At 38.7% G+C, this 15903-nt stretch overlaps 1 protein-coding gene across 1 annotated transcript; it reads left to right on the top strand.

The window, feature by feature from the left end:
• The first annotated feature begins 357 nt into the window (after positions 1-357).
• rab5c (RAB5C, member RAS oncogene family) lies at positions 358-14843 on the top strand. Its single transcript, XM_033645661.2, has 6 exons — positions 358-482; positions 7240-7588; positions 10833-10984; positions 11226-11348; positions 11465-11558; positions 13296-14843. Exons 2-6 carry the CDS (start codon positions 7423-7425, stop codon positions 13421-13423), a joined length of 663 nt encoding a protein of 220 aa, XP_033501552.1. The 5' UTR covers positions 358-482; positions 7240-7422; the 3' UTR covers positions 13424-14843.
• The last annotated feature ends 1060 nt before the right edge of the window (positions 14844-15903 follow it).

Here is a 15903-nt window from a genome sequence, read left to right as displayed (position 1 = left end):
CCAAAACAATCCAGACTGATAAACAACACTACAGGGAAGAGGAAAAATATATATTTTTGATTTGGTGGTAAAATGTCCCTTTAAGTACAGTGCATTAGTAAACGTACCTTGTTACATTTCGCCAACATTCAACTTGAACTTTATTCACTTAAAATTTAGCATCAGTATTTTAGCTCTGATGCTCTTAAAGTCTTCCATATTGAGTCATAACTCAGATAAATGATTATGGTAAAGTTTAGCTTGTGGATTTATGTTTACATACGGATGATTTGGTGCAATTTAAGGCTGACTAAAAAGCCCTGCACGCCTCCCTGTGATGCAGAAAGTGGTGTCTTGTGCAGACCGCTGTTGTCATTGGTCAGACAGCCGCTGACAAAAAGTGGGACGTTCCCGGAAAAATCGCAAACCGGAAAGGAAGGCCAGAGCCTCAGAAGAAGAAGACAGCCGCCGCCGATGAGACCAGCGAAAGAAGAAAAAGTACTGTAAGTCAAACAGATCGAAACAATAGATTACGGGGATGACGAGGAACAATGAACGCGTGTTGCACTTTATTGTCGATAAGCTGTTAACCGTATTTGGACACCCTCTGTCAAATTTTGGTCAACCGATCAGCCAAGCAGTAAGTCCGGGTTCAGTCGAAATGTCCATCACACAGGATCGAGAGAGGCTACGAGTTTTTAGCCCTGTGAGACCACATAACATGTCCAAAAACCCTTGGCACGGACATCGTTGAGAAGCATATGACACATGTTTATGCCAGCGGCAGACACAATAACAAGTCTGAGTGCCCGACTTTGTCAAATGTCAAACAGCTGACGACGTGGGGCCGAGAAAAGGAAAGTTGTCTCATGACGTTTTCGACACTTGGCTATAACGTTAGCTGCTAACCTAACGCTAGCTAACGCTACCAGAATTCAACTTTTAATTTCCAGAGTTAGGCATTTGTTTTTTTGCAGACAATTAATGCTACCAAGCTAGTGCTAATGCTAATGTCAATATCTAACGTTAGCTAACGTTAGTCGACGTTACTTTGTCAGTTGACAAACTGCTTAGCACAACTAACGTTAGTCAGTGTTTATGTTACCTAACATTAAATTACCGGCTGTGGTTGCTTTATTTTGACCGGCTATCACAGCTAATGTTAACTTTATCTTACCTTTATTCACCCATATAGCTAAAGTAACATTATTAGTTACATTATTGATTTTCTTAGCATCAAACAGCTAACGTTAACCTATCTACAACAAGTTAAGTCAGTTTATCACTCAGTTAAGGGTTGTCGCAACCAGACAGAAGTAACGTGAAACATTTTTATCTTACTAACTTTTAAATTTTAGATGTATTCTAGTTATAGACATACATTATAACATGGGTAGCATACACTAGCTAGGTAGAGCCATAAAAATAGACTTTGTAGAGCATTGCTGTGCTCACTTTGAGCCTGTCAGGTAGCTAATAATGGTTGTTACCACAAGTCACAGATACCTGTCGAGCCACGAGTTTTCCCTCATTAGGTCTTCTTAAAAAATATCGTTTTACAGCTTTTAACTCTCTTTTGAAATGTTTTTTATGGTTGTAATGTTAGATGCAATTTTAGCACTCATCAATTTACAAGTTTGCCTCTAAACTTTAACTTAAGTACTCATCTGAGCTAGCTGATAGGGTTCACAGTTTCTCACACTCAGGCCTGTAAATGCCAGTGAGCTTGTACTTTCACACATTAAGTGTCATAAATATGTCATTACTGCTGACAGCATTGGTGTTGTAATTCTGCCAGTTTACATTGCTGATGTTATAATGTGTCTGCACGTGTGTCTCCTTACGTTTAACGGCAAATATATAGTCACACATGCATGTGTCTTCGTAGCTCCTGTTTATGGCAGAATAAGGGGAACAGAGCTTGGACCTTTGAGACAGAGAAGGGATTTACTGTTACCCTTGTGAGGTTTATGGCGCATGGACCTTGTCCTCCTAAAGTGGTGACGCATCTTGACACACCAGCCCTACTCCTAAGATATATGGATTTGTCCATATATCTTATACTTATATCATATACCCTGTCAGCATACGTAATATTTGGGTTTATTAAGGACATCCCTTTCCTTTTTTTATGTTTCAGCACTATCTAAAGTTGTAGGTCAGTACTGGTGGACTGACAACTAGGGCTTAGTGATGTATTTTAATTTCCTAAAGTGTATTATGGTCTTGACTATGTGTATTTGACATCAGTGGTGCACTGCCATCCACTAGGCCCCAGCCTTCTTTTTTTATACGCAGAAAGGAGCAAATTTTGAAGCACTTGTTTTTATGATTCACCAAAAACTACTTGGGGAAAAGTATGAACAGCACAGGGGCTAGTTGTGGGGCCATATCTTGGAATTTATACATATTTTTTTTTATTGAATTGCACTTAGATTTTAATGCATAAAGGAAGAATTGCAAGAGAAGGTATTTCTTTTGTCTTTTCAAATGCCATGCTTAGATGTAGGAAAAACTGTGCAAGACTTGGCCAATGCGTTTAAATGATTCTCATAAGGTGAGAAATTAGGCAACTTTGTGATCAGTTGATATATGTTTTTAGATGTACTAGTTTTGAATGTTTTACTGTGATTTTCACAGGGAGGTGCAGGTTTTGGTTGGGCCCATTGAAAGCTATATTTCTGTCTTTGGGTATGGAGCTTTTCACACATAAGTCACGAGAAAAGGAAGTGCCTGTGATTTCCTATTGGCCAAGCTAACTGCTAGATGAGTATCTTGTATGCTTTTCCTGTGTTATGTCCCCAGTTTTCCTGTCACCGTTTCCAAAGCCATTCTTTTTAAGAAACTTAACCTTTTTAATGGCTTACCTTGGATCAAGAGCATTTCCTGTTTTAATAGAGATCACATGGATTGTTCTGCTTTTGTGTCTTTGTTGTTGTCTCAGGGCAACATGTTACATACCAAAGCTTTTTACAAGTAAAGTGTAGGTCTTGAATACATTGTTTCACTGTCATGCTTACGTGGAAATTTCGCTTCCAAGCAAGAGTCTGACCATTTGGCGTAATAGACAAACGGAGGATGGTGATGCAGCCCCTCATATCAGACGCCACCGGTTCCTCCAGGACCCCACCCTTCAAATGAAGTGAGCAGCAAGTCCCTGCTTGTGTTCTTGAAACTTGTGTAATGACACCAGCTGCATAGGTTGTTTGACTACTTCTTAAATGTAATGTGTGACTAAGATCAGATTTTATCATGTAATGTTGGCACACTGTTAAGTTTACTGCAAATTATATGTTGAGCCTATTTTCTGAAATCAATAGCTTCCTAAGTTCCTTGTGAAGAACTTATCCTGTAATAGATTTAAATGGCATGGCCTGCAATGGAAAAATCAACAAGGTTTTTTTTTTTTTTTTTTTTTTTTTTTTTTTAGGCAAAAAAAATTAGGCCTCTAAACTAGCGCTGTTGGTTGAAAACTTCATTTGAACTTCCATGTTGTGTTTATGCAGAGAATGGGGAGAAGAATCCAGTCTTTTTCTAAATATTCGGACCACACCACTTTCACTTAAAGTAGAATATAAAATGCTTCTTTTCTGCGAAATTTGGAGCCACAAATACACTCTAGAAAAACTATTCAAATGAACTCAGACCTAATAATTTTGCCTAAGTTTTTAGTATGAATTATATTTGAACATGAACTTTTATTGGTTATGAAGAAGTAGCTATAGCGTTACTTTATTACTGTCATTTATAGGGATGGGACGATACACGATTTCATTGTGGGTCGCGATAAAAACACAGTAAGTTGGTGAATTTCCATTTTTGGGATAATAGTGAATGTCATGCCGAGCAGCACCCAAAGAGACTGCTGGGCAACTAACTGTAAAAGGGTCTCTCTGCAAAAATAGGCTGCATATTAACCAAACTCAGAACACGCAAAAGATCTTGATCAAGCATTGGCAGATTTCATATAGATAGATATGAAGCCATATTTCAAATAGCCTGGCTTTTTATGTACAGTTTTTGGCACATATTTTGAATTTTAATAACACTGCCAGGAGCTCTGTTTGTCTATAGGTATTTAACTTGTCCACACATTCTCATATGTAGGTGTTCAATGCACTGCAGTCTCTGCTAAGTGCTTGGATATTACGCTGGCAGCAGAGCATACAGGAGGCCATGATGAATATTTCACGGGCTCTCCCTCTAGTTGTCTCCTTCCTCCTGCCTTTTCTCCTCCCACTTTCACTGACCCATGTGCCACTATCTCTCTGTGACCCACTTCCCCGTGGAGGTCTTCGGAGCCCATTAGGGATGCCATCAAAGCATCCGTCGCAGGCTGCTTAAGATGTGTGCATGTTTGCCTCAGTGCAACAAAGAGCCTCTGATTGCAAGATAGACAGCCACTTCTACCTTTTTCATTGATGATACTCATTTGGCACTTACTGGTTGACAGCAACATCAATTAGTGTAGAGAAGACTGTGTGTATAGATTTAGATACAATAATTGTTTATTTTCCTATTAATAGTTCCTGCTGGTAACAAGCACAAACTTTCAGCACAGGACACATAAGTAAGTAAGTAAAATTGTCAGTGTAATGAAGGCTTAATTTTCTGCAAAAAACATGCACGCATAACTTTTATATTTTATGTATAATTAAATTCCGGCAAAATGTCATTCTTCTGCATGCACATCCTCTGTTCAAGTAAAGCTACATTTTAGGCACTTGCCTGTCAGCGTGTTTTGTAGGTCTGTTTCCACAAACCCGGTCCATCACCCTCTCCTTCTCTTTACTTTCTTTATTGAGGTATTTGAACAGGTGAGCGCTCAGCTCTGAGTACAGACTAACTGTTTGACCCAGTGAACAGAGTGCCTCTATTCCTTCTCCAAATCTGCTGCGGTTGTGAAGGATTCCCTCTGCTCCCTCAGGCCTGGTGATAGTGTGTGTCCTATGTCCTTCAGTTAAAGAGTCCAGTGTGACCTCAAGTACACTGCGGGTGATGTCTGCTTTAGTTGGATACAGGTCTGCTACCATGCAGCCTTATTAAAATCTGTATCAAAGCAAACGGTAACATGCTGAAGTCAGAGACTATTTCTTTAATGATAACACATATAAAGCCAACGTATACTTTTAAATAATGGGGAAAGCAGTAAAAAACTGCACTTGGTTACACCAGCTATTTTCTCATTACTTAGGATGTAAAGTTGACACTAGAGGCTTACTAGTTAGTTTGTTACTAAACGAGCCACTAGAATTGGTTGCACCACGACTGCGTGGGGCATAACCAAATTACTTTGGGTATAAAGTCATAACTAAGGCAAGTGGCCAATCAGTGATCAAAGATAAAGTACAATCACCATGGTTACCATAGGCATTAGCTTTGTGGCCGGTATTAACCAGTCAGCATTGTAGCACATAGAAGGAAGCTAGTTTAATCATATTAAAATATCAAATCAACAAATTAGGTCTCTACTGGATTATCGTGTTGCAACATGGCATGCAGTTAATGAAAAAATGATGAAGCTGAAAAAATGCTGCTCATCCTATTCATTTTCCCATTTACGGTGCACCTTCCCCTGAGACTTTTGTAACCGGAGTTATCTCTATGGTGTTACTGCTTTTATTTTATTAATGCATAAAGCACAACTTAGTATTATTTATGTTACACCTAGGCTTTGTTTGAACTTACACAGAGATGGTGCAACAGGTTGCTGCTATGTTATATCCCATAATGCGCTGTGACAGTGATTTCTAAAATAAAACTAATGCTGCAAAATATAGTCACAGACCTGCACAGCAGAAATTTATCATATAAGCTAGTAAACATATGCAGCATGGCTGGTACAGTATCAAATGAAACATGCCATTTCTGAATATTTTATGGACAGAGCCATGATCTCCTGTCACATGCCGAAGCTTAAGTCCGGCTCAGCAGCGAGCTGAGAAAAAGCACAGTCAAACACCACAGACTATCGGCAGTGACGTCTTTCCTTCAGTTTTCCTCATTCTCGACATTTCCCTTCTCCCTCAGGAATAGTCTAACCTCCCACTCATTTTCAGCATGCATTGTGTTCCTGCATGAAGTTGTTCCAGTGACAAAGCTGAGGCTATCCCAAAGTTTTTACGTGCTCAGCAGTAAAATGTCTTCTGCAATCTTCACTTCCTGCTTTGAGCTGAGTTGTGTTTCCTGTCCTTCGACCAAGCAGAAGCTGGCTGACCTCATGTGTATCATCCAACTGAAAAAAAGATTAGGCAATATTTCACATATGCAAAACAGGCCGAAGTAAAGAGAAGGCATTGTTGGCTTGTTTTTACTGTCTCTGTGTGCTGTTATCACAAAGTTGTGTGGCTTACTTGGGCTAAATAAAGCTGCATGAAATACTTTTGAAACCTTTAAATCAACCTGTGTTACAGGTTCCTCTTGGTACCATTCGTAAAGTACCTCAATCCCACAACAAAACGGAGTCAAAATATAGTGTACATTTTATTAATGCTACTTGGTCCTTGCAGAACAAATTGTGGTCACAGGAAGTTGCAGTTTTAAAAATATTTTATGTTTTACGTGCTGATTAATATTAATGTTTCATTATTTGGTTTTGGTATCACTACGTGGACACTGCCACAAAGATCTTAACATCACATAGTCAGGGCTTCAAGCGGTGGCAAGAGATCTGTTAGAGATGACTCACAGGAACATGTGTTGAGCTTAGGCTCGGGGGGGAGTGTTTGGGCAACACCTCATACTATTTTCAGTAGTTTAAATTCATTTTAATTTCAGTTTTACATTTGTTTGATATACACCAGCTTCCTACATCTACTATTTATACTGTATATATTTTATTGTAAAATATGTTTATTCATTTTGTGAAGGCAGCTGTTTAAAGCAGTCTAAAAAAGAATGGCTTTTGGAAACAGTTACAGCAGTAAAGCAAAAGTATTGATCTGAATCTCATGTCAAATAGCACACACCATTGTGTTGGACAACCTGTGAGAGCATGACAGAAGACACAGTATGAATTAAGACACAAGTGTTCTCCAGCACTAAAACAAAAGCTTTAGTGCAGATATATTCTACAGTTACACTATATTTTACTTGTGTCATTACTCTTATTGGCAACTGCCAGTAGGAATCGTCTTAGGTTTGTTTTTGTCACTAAACAGTCATTGTAACATTTAGTAGATAACATGGCTGCTTAAATAAAATATTCTGCCTTTCTCTTTGGAGTAAGGCTTAACATACTGAATGTGTTGTGTTTTGCAGCTCCCACTGGTGAGGTCTCCTCTTCCTCTGGCTCATCTACCTGTCTGAATCAAACTTGCCCCCCGTCGAGCTCAGCCTTACCCAGCCCTCACCAGCCCCTGAACCAAGCCTCGGCCTAAAGTCAACCAGACGTCCTCCCTCTTCTCCCGGCTTCTTCTTTCTCCCGATTTCCAACGCTGCGTTATGGCAGGGCGAGGCGGACCAGCACGGACCAACGGCACTGCAGCAAGCAACAAGATCTGCCAGTTTAAGCTAGTGCTGTTGGGGGAATCAGCAGTGGGGAAGTCCAGCTTGGTGCTGCGCTTTGTCAAAGGCCAGTTCCACGAGTACCAAGAGAGCACCATCGGAGGTGAGGGTTTTGTGTTTTGACTCACAGAGTTACCTCTGTGCTCCTTCATGCTTTAAAGGCATTATAGCTGTACATTTCTTCAGCTGCAATTTACAGCTAAGAGGGATAACAGGATACATCAGTGGAATTATTTAAAACCTATTACAGAACTTAAATTTGAATTTCTACATCTAAATAGTGATATAACAGAATGATTACGCAACCCAAGTTTTATCCCTTTTTTGTGAAGGAACTATCATTGTCATAAACACATCTTGTGGCTGTACAGAATCTCCACCTTCTTTTTCTCTACTCTGAAACTCTCTCAGCATGTCAGTGGGCATAACATGAATGCTGAAGCAGAAAAAAACATGTCCCTGCCAGTACAGAGGAACTGCTTGCTTGCAGGTCTTAATCTTTTCTGTTGTCAGAGCCTGTGCAGGAGAAGGAGTGGCAGAACCAGTTCTTTGCAGCTGATCACCTGACTCCCCCAGGAGCCACCGAGCTCCTCACACATGGCAGACATGTGCATTGATTTTGCAGAAATACATTACATTGCGTAATATTTTTAGACAATAAAGAGCAGCAAATGGACAGAAAGTGACTTCAGATTGTTGTCTGTAAACAACCAGTGCTTCAGCGGAGGAGTGAGGTTACTTGAAACAGGAAGGAATTGAGACAACAATGGGGATTTCCTGGACCTCCTGTAGATCAGTGAAGCTGGTGAAAGAGCATTGTTGAATTTAAAGCAAGAATATTATCATCTGTCTGTGACTTTCGCTTTTTGCAAAGTGGTGGGGTTAAATTTGTCAGGTTTTCTACATTATGGTGACTACAGCTTGAGGGCTACAGAGGTAAACTTTTAACTGGGATGTTAAGTGCAAGTCCTGAGTCCAAGCAAACAAAAACAACAGTAACAGGTTTTCACTGGAGCTGCTGACTTCTGAGACTGACTTTCCCATTGGCTTCAACACTCTGAAGGGTCTGAATCCCTTCGCTTATTGCTGTAGATCACAGTGTGCTCTCTTTGTAACAATACAGATGTTCGACCATATACACATAATCTTATTTTTACATAAAGAAACAGGATAACTTACATCTGTTGTTAGGAGATCCCCTTTTTGTCAGCCTGGTTTTAATCCTGACATGAAATAGAAATTTGTAGTCTAAAACCCTTACAGACATGATGGTAATAAAGTGGTTATTGATAATAACCTTAGTTGACGATCAAATAGAGAAATTGCATACAATACGCGTCCCTAGTAGAAAGGGCTGCAGCTAATATTTCATTATCAATTAAGCTGCTAAATACAGAACTTCATGTTGCTTGTTTTGCATGAACAACTGTCTAAAACCTAAATTTAGTGGCTGCACATTGATGTAGAACAGAGAAAAGCAGCAACTGGAAGTGCAGGAACTAGGGGTGGGCGACATGGCCCTAAAATAATTTCACAGTATGTCAGGGTATTTTTGCGATAATTATATTCATGATGATATGACTAGTTAGTAACAAAAGAAAAAAAATGGAATTGCAACAAAATAAGTGATATAGTTTTACATGTTAACCTAACAGTTTACCTTGAAATATTCAGTAAAAACTAAACAAAAATTATCTCACATTTCTTTAGTTTGTAAACTGAACTGAACTGAATGAGTTCCCTTTGAGCAGTAACTCACTAAAAGAGTCTGAGAAGTCCGGGGCTGTTCATAAAACGTTCAGGACACCACAGTTTATTCCACACTTCTGAAGCTGCTCCTCTTTTTGGAACCACCACAGTGTGGGTAATAATTTAGCTTTCAGCCATGCGTGTTGTTGCCATGGGTAACAGTATGTCAGCAAGTCGAAATATCACGAGTATCACAATGTGAATTTTTCATATGATGTTAAAAATTATACTGGTATTATCATGAATGAGATGATGGCACACACATAGCAGGAACCAGTGAACAGTTGGCTTTTTTTTGTAATAATGACTTTAAGTCCCTGTAAACAGTAGTTAAAGCATTTTTTTGCTTTTGTACTGTGGCATATTTCCCAGTAAAATTGATTATTTGAGCTTTGCACGGTTACAAGAGGGATTTAAATCATATCTGTCGCATTTGATTGGACCGCTAGAAAGAGGACGGGCCGAGAGTCCAGTGTGATATGGAGCTACAGCGGACTGTTGGCTCCACGCACACCTCCCTCGCCATTAGATCAGGAGGAGGACCACATTGTTTTAGAAATTAAAACTAAGATTTTTATCCAGACACTCTTCCCGTGTCTTTCCATATTGCTCTGTTAGCTGGCTACAACCCACAAATGGTAAAATGTGGTCTGGTATGAAGTGTGTTGCTAGCTGGTCCGTCAAAGTCTTATTTAATTGGTTGAACTTTTGTAAATGCTCCTGAGTGCAGGATGAGTGATCAAACATTTGAAACTATTTTACTGAAAGAGAAAAGACGTAAAAATACTCTGATTTTTTTTGACGTATGTTTGGCATATAACAAGATAAATTATCAATTAACACAGGGACACTGGATTAAAACTGGGATAATGTAATTTTCATTTCATGCAGACTTTTAACAATTATTTTATTTACTTTTTGTTTCTTAATCGATTTATTGTTTCAGCTCTTCTCATAGACTTTATCTAGTAAACTGTGGAGTTATCTATATGATGTAATTCTATGAAGGCACTGAAATAGTAACTAGCAGTAGAATTAGAACTTTTGTGTCATTTCCTTTTTGTTTTACGTTGAACCAACATTTCATTTCCATGTCACCAACATCTTATGAGTAATGGGCTATAGGATGTGTGGACAGGATGCTCAGTGCTTATGCTCACCAAAGACTCACTCAACAAGTCAGCATGTTTTATATTCTACTGAACCTTGTGGTCAGCTGCATGCCTGGTCAAAGATTACAAAGCTTTAAAGTATGTGCGAGTGCTCGGTTTCTGTCATGTGACAATCGGCTGAGTAAGCTAGTTGTGTGCAGTTGTGCCTGCTCATTATGTGCTACATTATGTTTGTACTGTACACATGATTCTTTTCTCTTAGCTGTATTTCATGACTGTATTATTTTCCCTTCCTGGCTGGTGTTGTTTCTGTAATTCCAGTCAGATCTTAAGGGGTCAGGTTGTTTCTGTTCCAGCCACACTGATACTAGATGACCTTGCCTATTTGGATGTGGACAATATAGCAACATAGCTCCCTGAATTTAATTGAAGTTGTTATATATTTTATGCCTCAGCCCTTTCTGATATGTATTCTTTTCTTTCCAGCTGCCTTCCTCACACAGACGGTATGTTTGGACGACACAACAGTCAAGTTTGAGATCTGGGACACTGCAGGACAGGAACGGTATCACAGCTTGGCACCCATGTACTACAGGGGAGCCCAGGCAGCCATCGTGGTCTATGATATCACCAACACAGTAAGTTAGATGGACTGGGGACGGGACATCACACAAGACATGTCTTATGCCATTTGTTTGCTGAGCCTTGTCTTCCAGTTTGGGTTGATGATTGCTTAATTCAAGAGACAGCTCCAGACCGTTGCTCTTTTAACCCTGACAGTCATACGTAACATGTAAAAGTTGCATCAGGGATTTAAAATTTAAAAGCACAGTGTTCCACGTTTATGCATTTTTTTTTTTCTTATTTTTTTTTTTACAGGATACATTCACACGTGCGAAGAACTGGGTGAAGGAGCTCCAGCGACAAGCCAGCCCCAATATTGTTATTGCACTGGCAGGAAACAAAGCAGATCTGGCCAACAAGAGAGCCGTAGACTTCCAGGTAAAGAGAGATTTTTACAATCTGATATAGAAGCTTACATTTCTTTATTGAAATCCTTGAATAAATTAACATAAGCTGATAATTTGTCCGTTGCGGTTTTGTATTTATGGCTTCAGGAAGCACAAGCATATGCAGATGACAACAGTTTGCTTTTCATGGAGACTTCAGCCAAGACTGCTATGAATGTCAATGAGATTTTTATGGCTATCGGTAAGTGCTTCTCAGAACTCATAAGGACACAGTGATCATCATTAAGTTATTAGGCAGTCAACAAAAAATGAACATGTCTCTATAATCAGTTAATGTTTAACTTTTGGGCTGCAACTAATGATTGTTTTCATTATCGAGTAATCTGCCAATTTATTATCTTGATTTATCAATTAATTATTCTGTTTATAAAATGTCAGCAGCGTAATTTTCCTTAGCTCATTGTAGCATCTTTAAATTCCTTATTTTATTTGACCATTAGACCACAACCCAAAAAATGTCACTTAACTATAATGCAAGACAAGGAAGAACGGTAAATTCTCACATTTCAGATGCTGCAGTCAGAGAATGTTTACTTAGCATATCGCTCAAATGATAAATCCATTATCAAAACCGTTACAGATAAAATTTCAGCTCTTTTTAAGTAATTTCTCAAGTAAAAATGACAAATGTTTAACTGTTCCAGATAAGGATGGGCGATATGGACAAAATATTCTATTACTGTACCAGTATGTGTCATGATACAGTCAGGGCCTGTGTCAAAATAGCGTTTTTTTTTCTCACTGCCTGCATCCCTTGCCTGCATCTTAATTAATCCCAATAGTGTGGAGTGGGGATGCGGCCACATGCAGCCGCCTACAGAAAAAGCACAGCAACCAGCGCCTTTAGAGTTCTCTGCCTTTTTTATGCAGCCGCCCCAAGTGCTTCTAGTTGAAAAAGTCTGAACTTTTCAGAGAGGCGGAGGTGACATCACTTCTGCTTCTTTAGCTAGGCTACTGTCAACCATCATAAAAACAAGACAGAAAAGCCCATTTGTGGAAGCAGATCGCTCAGGCACTGAATGTCGCTGGTGAGTGTTGTTCTTTTACCACCGTACGCATTGTAAGCTAGCTGTTGACTGTATTTAACCCTCTGTTAATGTAGCTTTATATTAGCTACATAGCTAACATTAATAATTAAAATGTTGTCAGAAACAAAACTCCTGGCAGTACCTCATTGAAACAAGCGCTGCAAGCTTTTTATTTTAAATGGAGCTCTAGAATGAAGCTCTCCCTAGTCCCCTACCATCGCTGTGCTGCTGAAGAAAGACGGTATGTGGACACAGGCCTTAATTGTTGTGTAAATTCAGTTAAGAAATGGTTTAGAATACTCATACCATACTGCCGTACATATCACATAGGACTATTTTCTTTTTCTTTTCTTTTTCGGAATTTTCATACAAACAAAAAACCACAGCTTCACATGAGATGACACGAGTTAAAAACAAAAGACTCAAAACAGTAAAAGTAGAATTGTTTCAAGATGGAAGCTTCAAGGTTTCTGAGAAATATAATTAAGTGTATTACAGGTTTGTTTTTTACACCTTGCAAGGCAGCTGGATTCACAAAATCACGCAAGAATCCAGCCCTGATTTGCTACAAAGCCTTCCCTGAATAGCTCCTAAACTGTATTGCCAAATCTTTACTGGGGGAATGGTATGCATGGTATATACTGTCATATCACCCAGCCCTAGCTGCAGATTCTCAAATGAGAGAACTTTTCTTGTCTTGCAATACAGTAAATTTGATGTGATGACGTCACCTCAGACTCTTGTTTTCACTATTTTCTGATGTTTCAGAGACAAAATTTGGATGAAAATAATGTTTTAGAGTAATCACTAATGAAAATAGTCATTTGTTGCCGGGCTGCCATGTTGCCATAGTGCCGGAGTTAATTTGTTGTACTTCTAACCCAAAACAGCCAAGAAGCTTCCTAAGAACGAGCCTCAGGGTGGACCGGGCGCAGGTGGACGAGCCAGAGGCGGTGTGGACCTGCAGGAAGCTGCACCACAGGGCAGAAGCGGCCAGTGCTGTGGGGGCGGGAACTAACCAACACGACGAGTCAGCTGATCCAACCGATCTACAGCTTCGATCAACCAGACCAGATATTAGCCAGCTGTCAAACAATGTCCTATTGGTCAAACCAAAACCATGGTCGGACCAACCACCCAATGAGCAACACAGCACCAATTAACTGTTTGGCAAATGAGTCCACTGGCCAGTAAACTGCCAGACCCCTCTGACGGTTGAACCAACCAACAGACCAAGAAATCGACCTTCAAGCTTATTCACAGAATCATGTTTTAACCCCAGGACTCGCCAATCCATGACCTCTCTATTGATGATGGACACTTGACGTCACCTTAGGGGAAAGAAAAAAAAAAAGTCCCATTCATGGAGGAAGGAAAAAAAAAAGATCAGTCATTACCAATGGCACTTTGTAGGGCCATCTTGCTCACCTTTTCTTTCTGTATTTGTGTAGAGGGAAAAAAATGAAAGCAACAGGAAGGAATATAAAGAGGCTCAATGGCCCTGTCCGTTCTCTTCTGCCCCCTGCTTTCCCATGCACCATACATTTCATAAGTAGTTCCATCATGGTCTTATGACACTGTTCAAACTCGAGGTGCATGCAGCAGCAGTCCTTCACTTTTCTGTCTTGTTCCTGGTCAGCTTCCTGGAAAAGATGAAGAGAGAAGGTTCCTAACAGGAGAACGGGAATGGACAGATATTTCCTTCTTGGTAGAGCTGTGTAGATTGAATTATTACATTGTTGTTATTATCACTATTATTATTACTTCTTTTGACACAGGCTGTTCCATATGATTTTAAAGCCTTCAAGGTTTTACAATCATCCATCTATGTTATAAAACCATATACAGTGAATAGTACTTTAACATTGTCACCCTTAAGTAATTTTAGCATTAATGTAATGTTTTTGAATCATCAGTGTACAATGACAAAAACATAAAAGCAAGATTTGTTTTCTTGACCAAAATCACAACTGTGTATTGAAGACATTGCTGTATTTGTATCAGACTTTTCAAGTTTATAATCAATCAGTAGTTATTGTCAAAACAGTATCTTCCCAATCTCTACATGATGTTTTGTCAACCTTAATTATTTTGTGATGGATTTTTTTTTTTAAATGTCTTAATTTTTTTTTTCTGAAAATCTATGGTATTAAATGCACTGGTTCTGTCTCATCATCTTTGTGAATTGAGATGTTCTCATCAGATTCCTTTCCTTTTTCTTTTCTCTCTTTGTTTTTACTCTTCATATCAGGGAGGGATTGCTTTCAACTGTGTTGTCATCCTGTTATGGGATCAACAACTAGCACAACAGTACCTGCACAGCAGCCACTGCTGTTAGGTAGGGGATAATGGGGAGGGTGGGGTCATGGGTAGAGACAGATAAAAAAAAAAAAGATATGTAATTTTACCAATAAACAAGGGAAGGTATCTTTTCTGTACGCCTGTTTTATCATTTCACCATATCCAGATATTGAGGACTCTTTTCATCTGACAGTGGAACATTTGCATGTGACCATCTCTTATTTAAACCATTATCTCCTTCGAACTATCACTGTAAAACACAGATTAATAAAACAAAATCATTTAGCTCTTTAGACTTAACCAGTGTGAAAACATTTAATGGCATTAGTAAATACTGGTACTTTTCCTTAAACTACATTACCCATAATCACCACAAGTTAGGCATGTTGCTTTCAGGTACACTTGGAATGTTGATAAACCGGAACATTATTTAATTACAACTTTTCTGTGTTTTAAGTTAGGTCATGGGTTGTTTTGTGCTAAACTGTATTATACTTAAAACTATTTAAGCCAGATGCTCTGACAATCCCTAGTCCAATAGTCATAAATATTATTATTGTTATTGTAATTATATTAATATCGATATCACTCCTTACATATAGAGTTCAGTTGTAGTTGTAGCTGTACTTGTCTGTGACAGTAACTGCTAAAAAAAAAAATCATTTATTAGCTCGTTTTCCAATTATTTTGAAAAGCCGTAACCGGAAGTGCTAGTACTGTTTGTATTGACGCTACTTTGACAAAGTTAATATGTTGCAGTTCATGACTTTGACCTCTGGAAGGCAGTGAACGCGCATGATTTTAAAAAGACTCGACTCTTTGTCATTTCCACCGAGTGGCGACTTTATGTACTTAAGATTATAAACTTACGGTAATTCTACCAGTTCAGTACATGATTATTAAATTTGCCACAGTGAACATCTTATAATGTGCTGTAGCCAAGGGCAGTGAACGTTTTAGTTTCAGTTCTATATTTTATGTTCTTTTCTGTTATGATTTTTATTGTTGTTTCACTATGTTAAAATGATAATGTTTTAATGTCTAAAAATAATAATTCAAAGCACTCAAAGACACCTTACAAGACACAGTTAAAAAAAAAAAGCAGTAACGTTAATGTATCCATAGATCATAAAATCAAACAATCCCGTATTATACAATATAAGTTAATAAAATGACTAGACAAAAATCAAATTATAA

Source organism: Epinephelus lanceolatus, chromosome 18, assembly GCF_041903045.1.
Source record: "Epinephelus lanceolatus isolate andai-2023 chromosome 18, ASM4190304v1, whole genome shotgun sequence".
Taxonomy (NCBI): domain Eukaryota; kingdom Metazoa; phylum Chordata; class Actinopteri; order Perciformes; family Serranidae; genus Epinephelus; species Epinephelus lanceolatus.
The sequence above is the reverse complement of the archived record's forward strand: the minus strand, read 5'-3'. Positions and strand labels throughout refer to the sequence as shown.

Bases quoted from the DNA above. Each gene is read 5' to 3' on its own strand.
- rab5c (XM_033645661.2), top strand. From the start codon at position 7,423: ATGGCAGGGCGAGGCGGACCAGCACGGACCAACGGCACTGCAGCAAGC. The intron at 7,589-10,832 runs GTGAGGGTTTTG...TTTTCTTTCCAG, and splicing joins CCAAGAGAGCACCATCGGAG to CTGCCTTCCTCACACAGACG. The intron at 10,985-11,225 runs GTAAGTTAGATG...TTTTTTTTACAG, and splicing joins TCTATGATATCACCAACACA to GATACATTCACACGTGCGAA.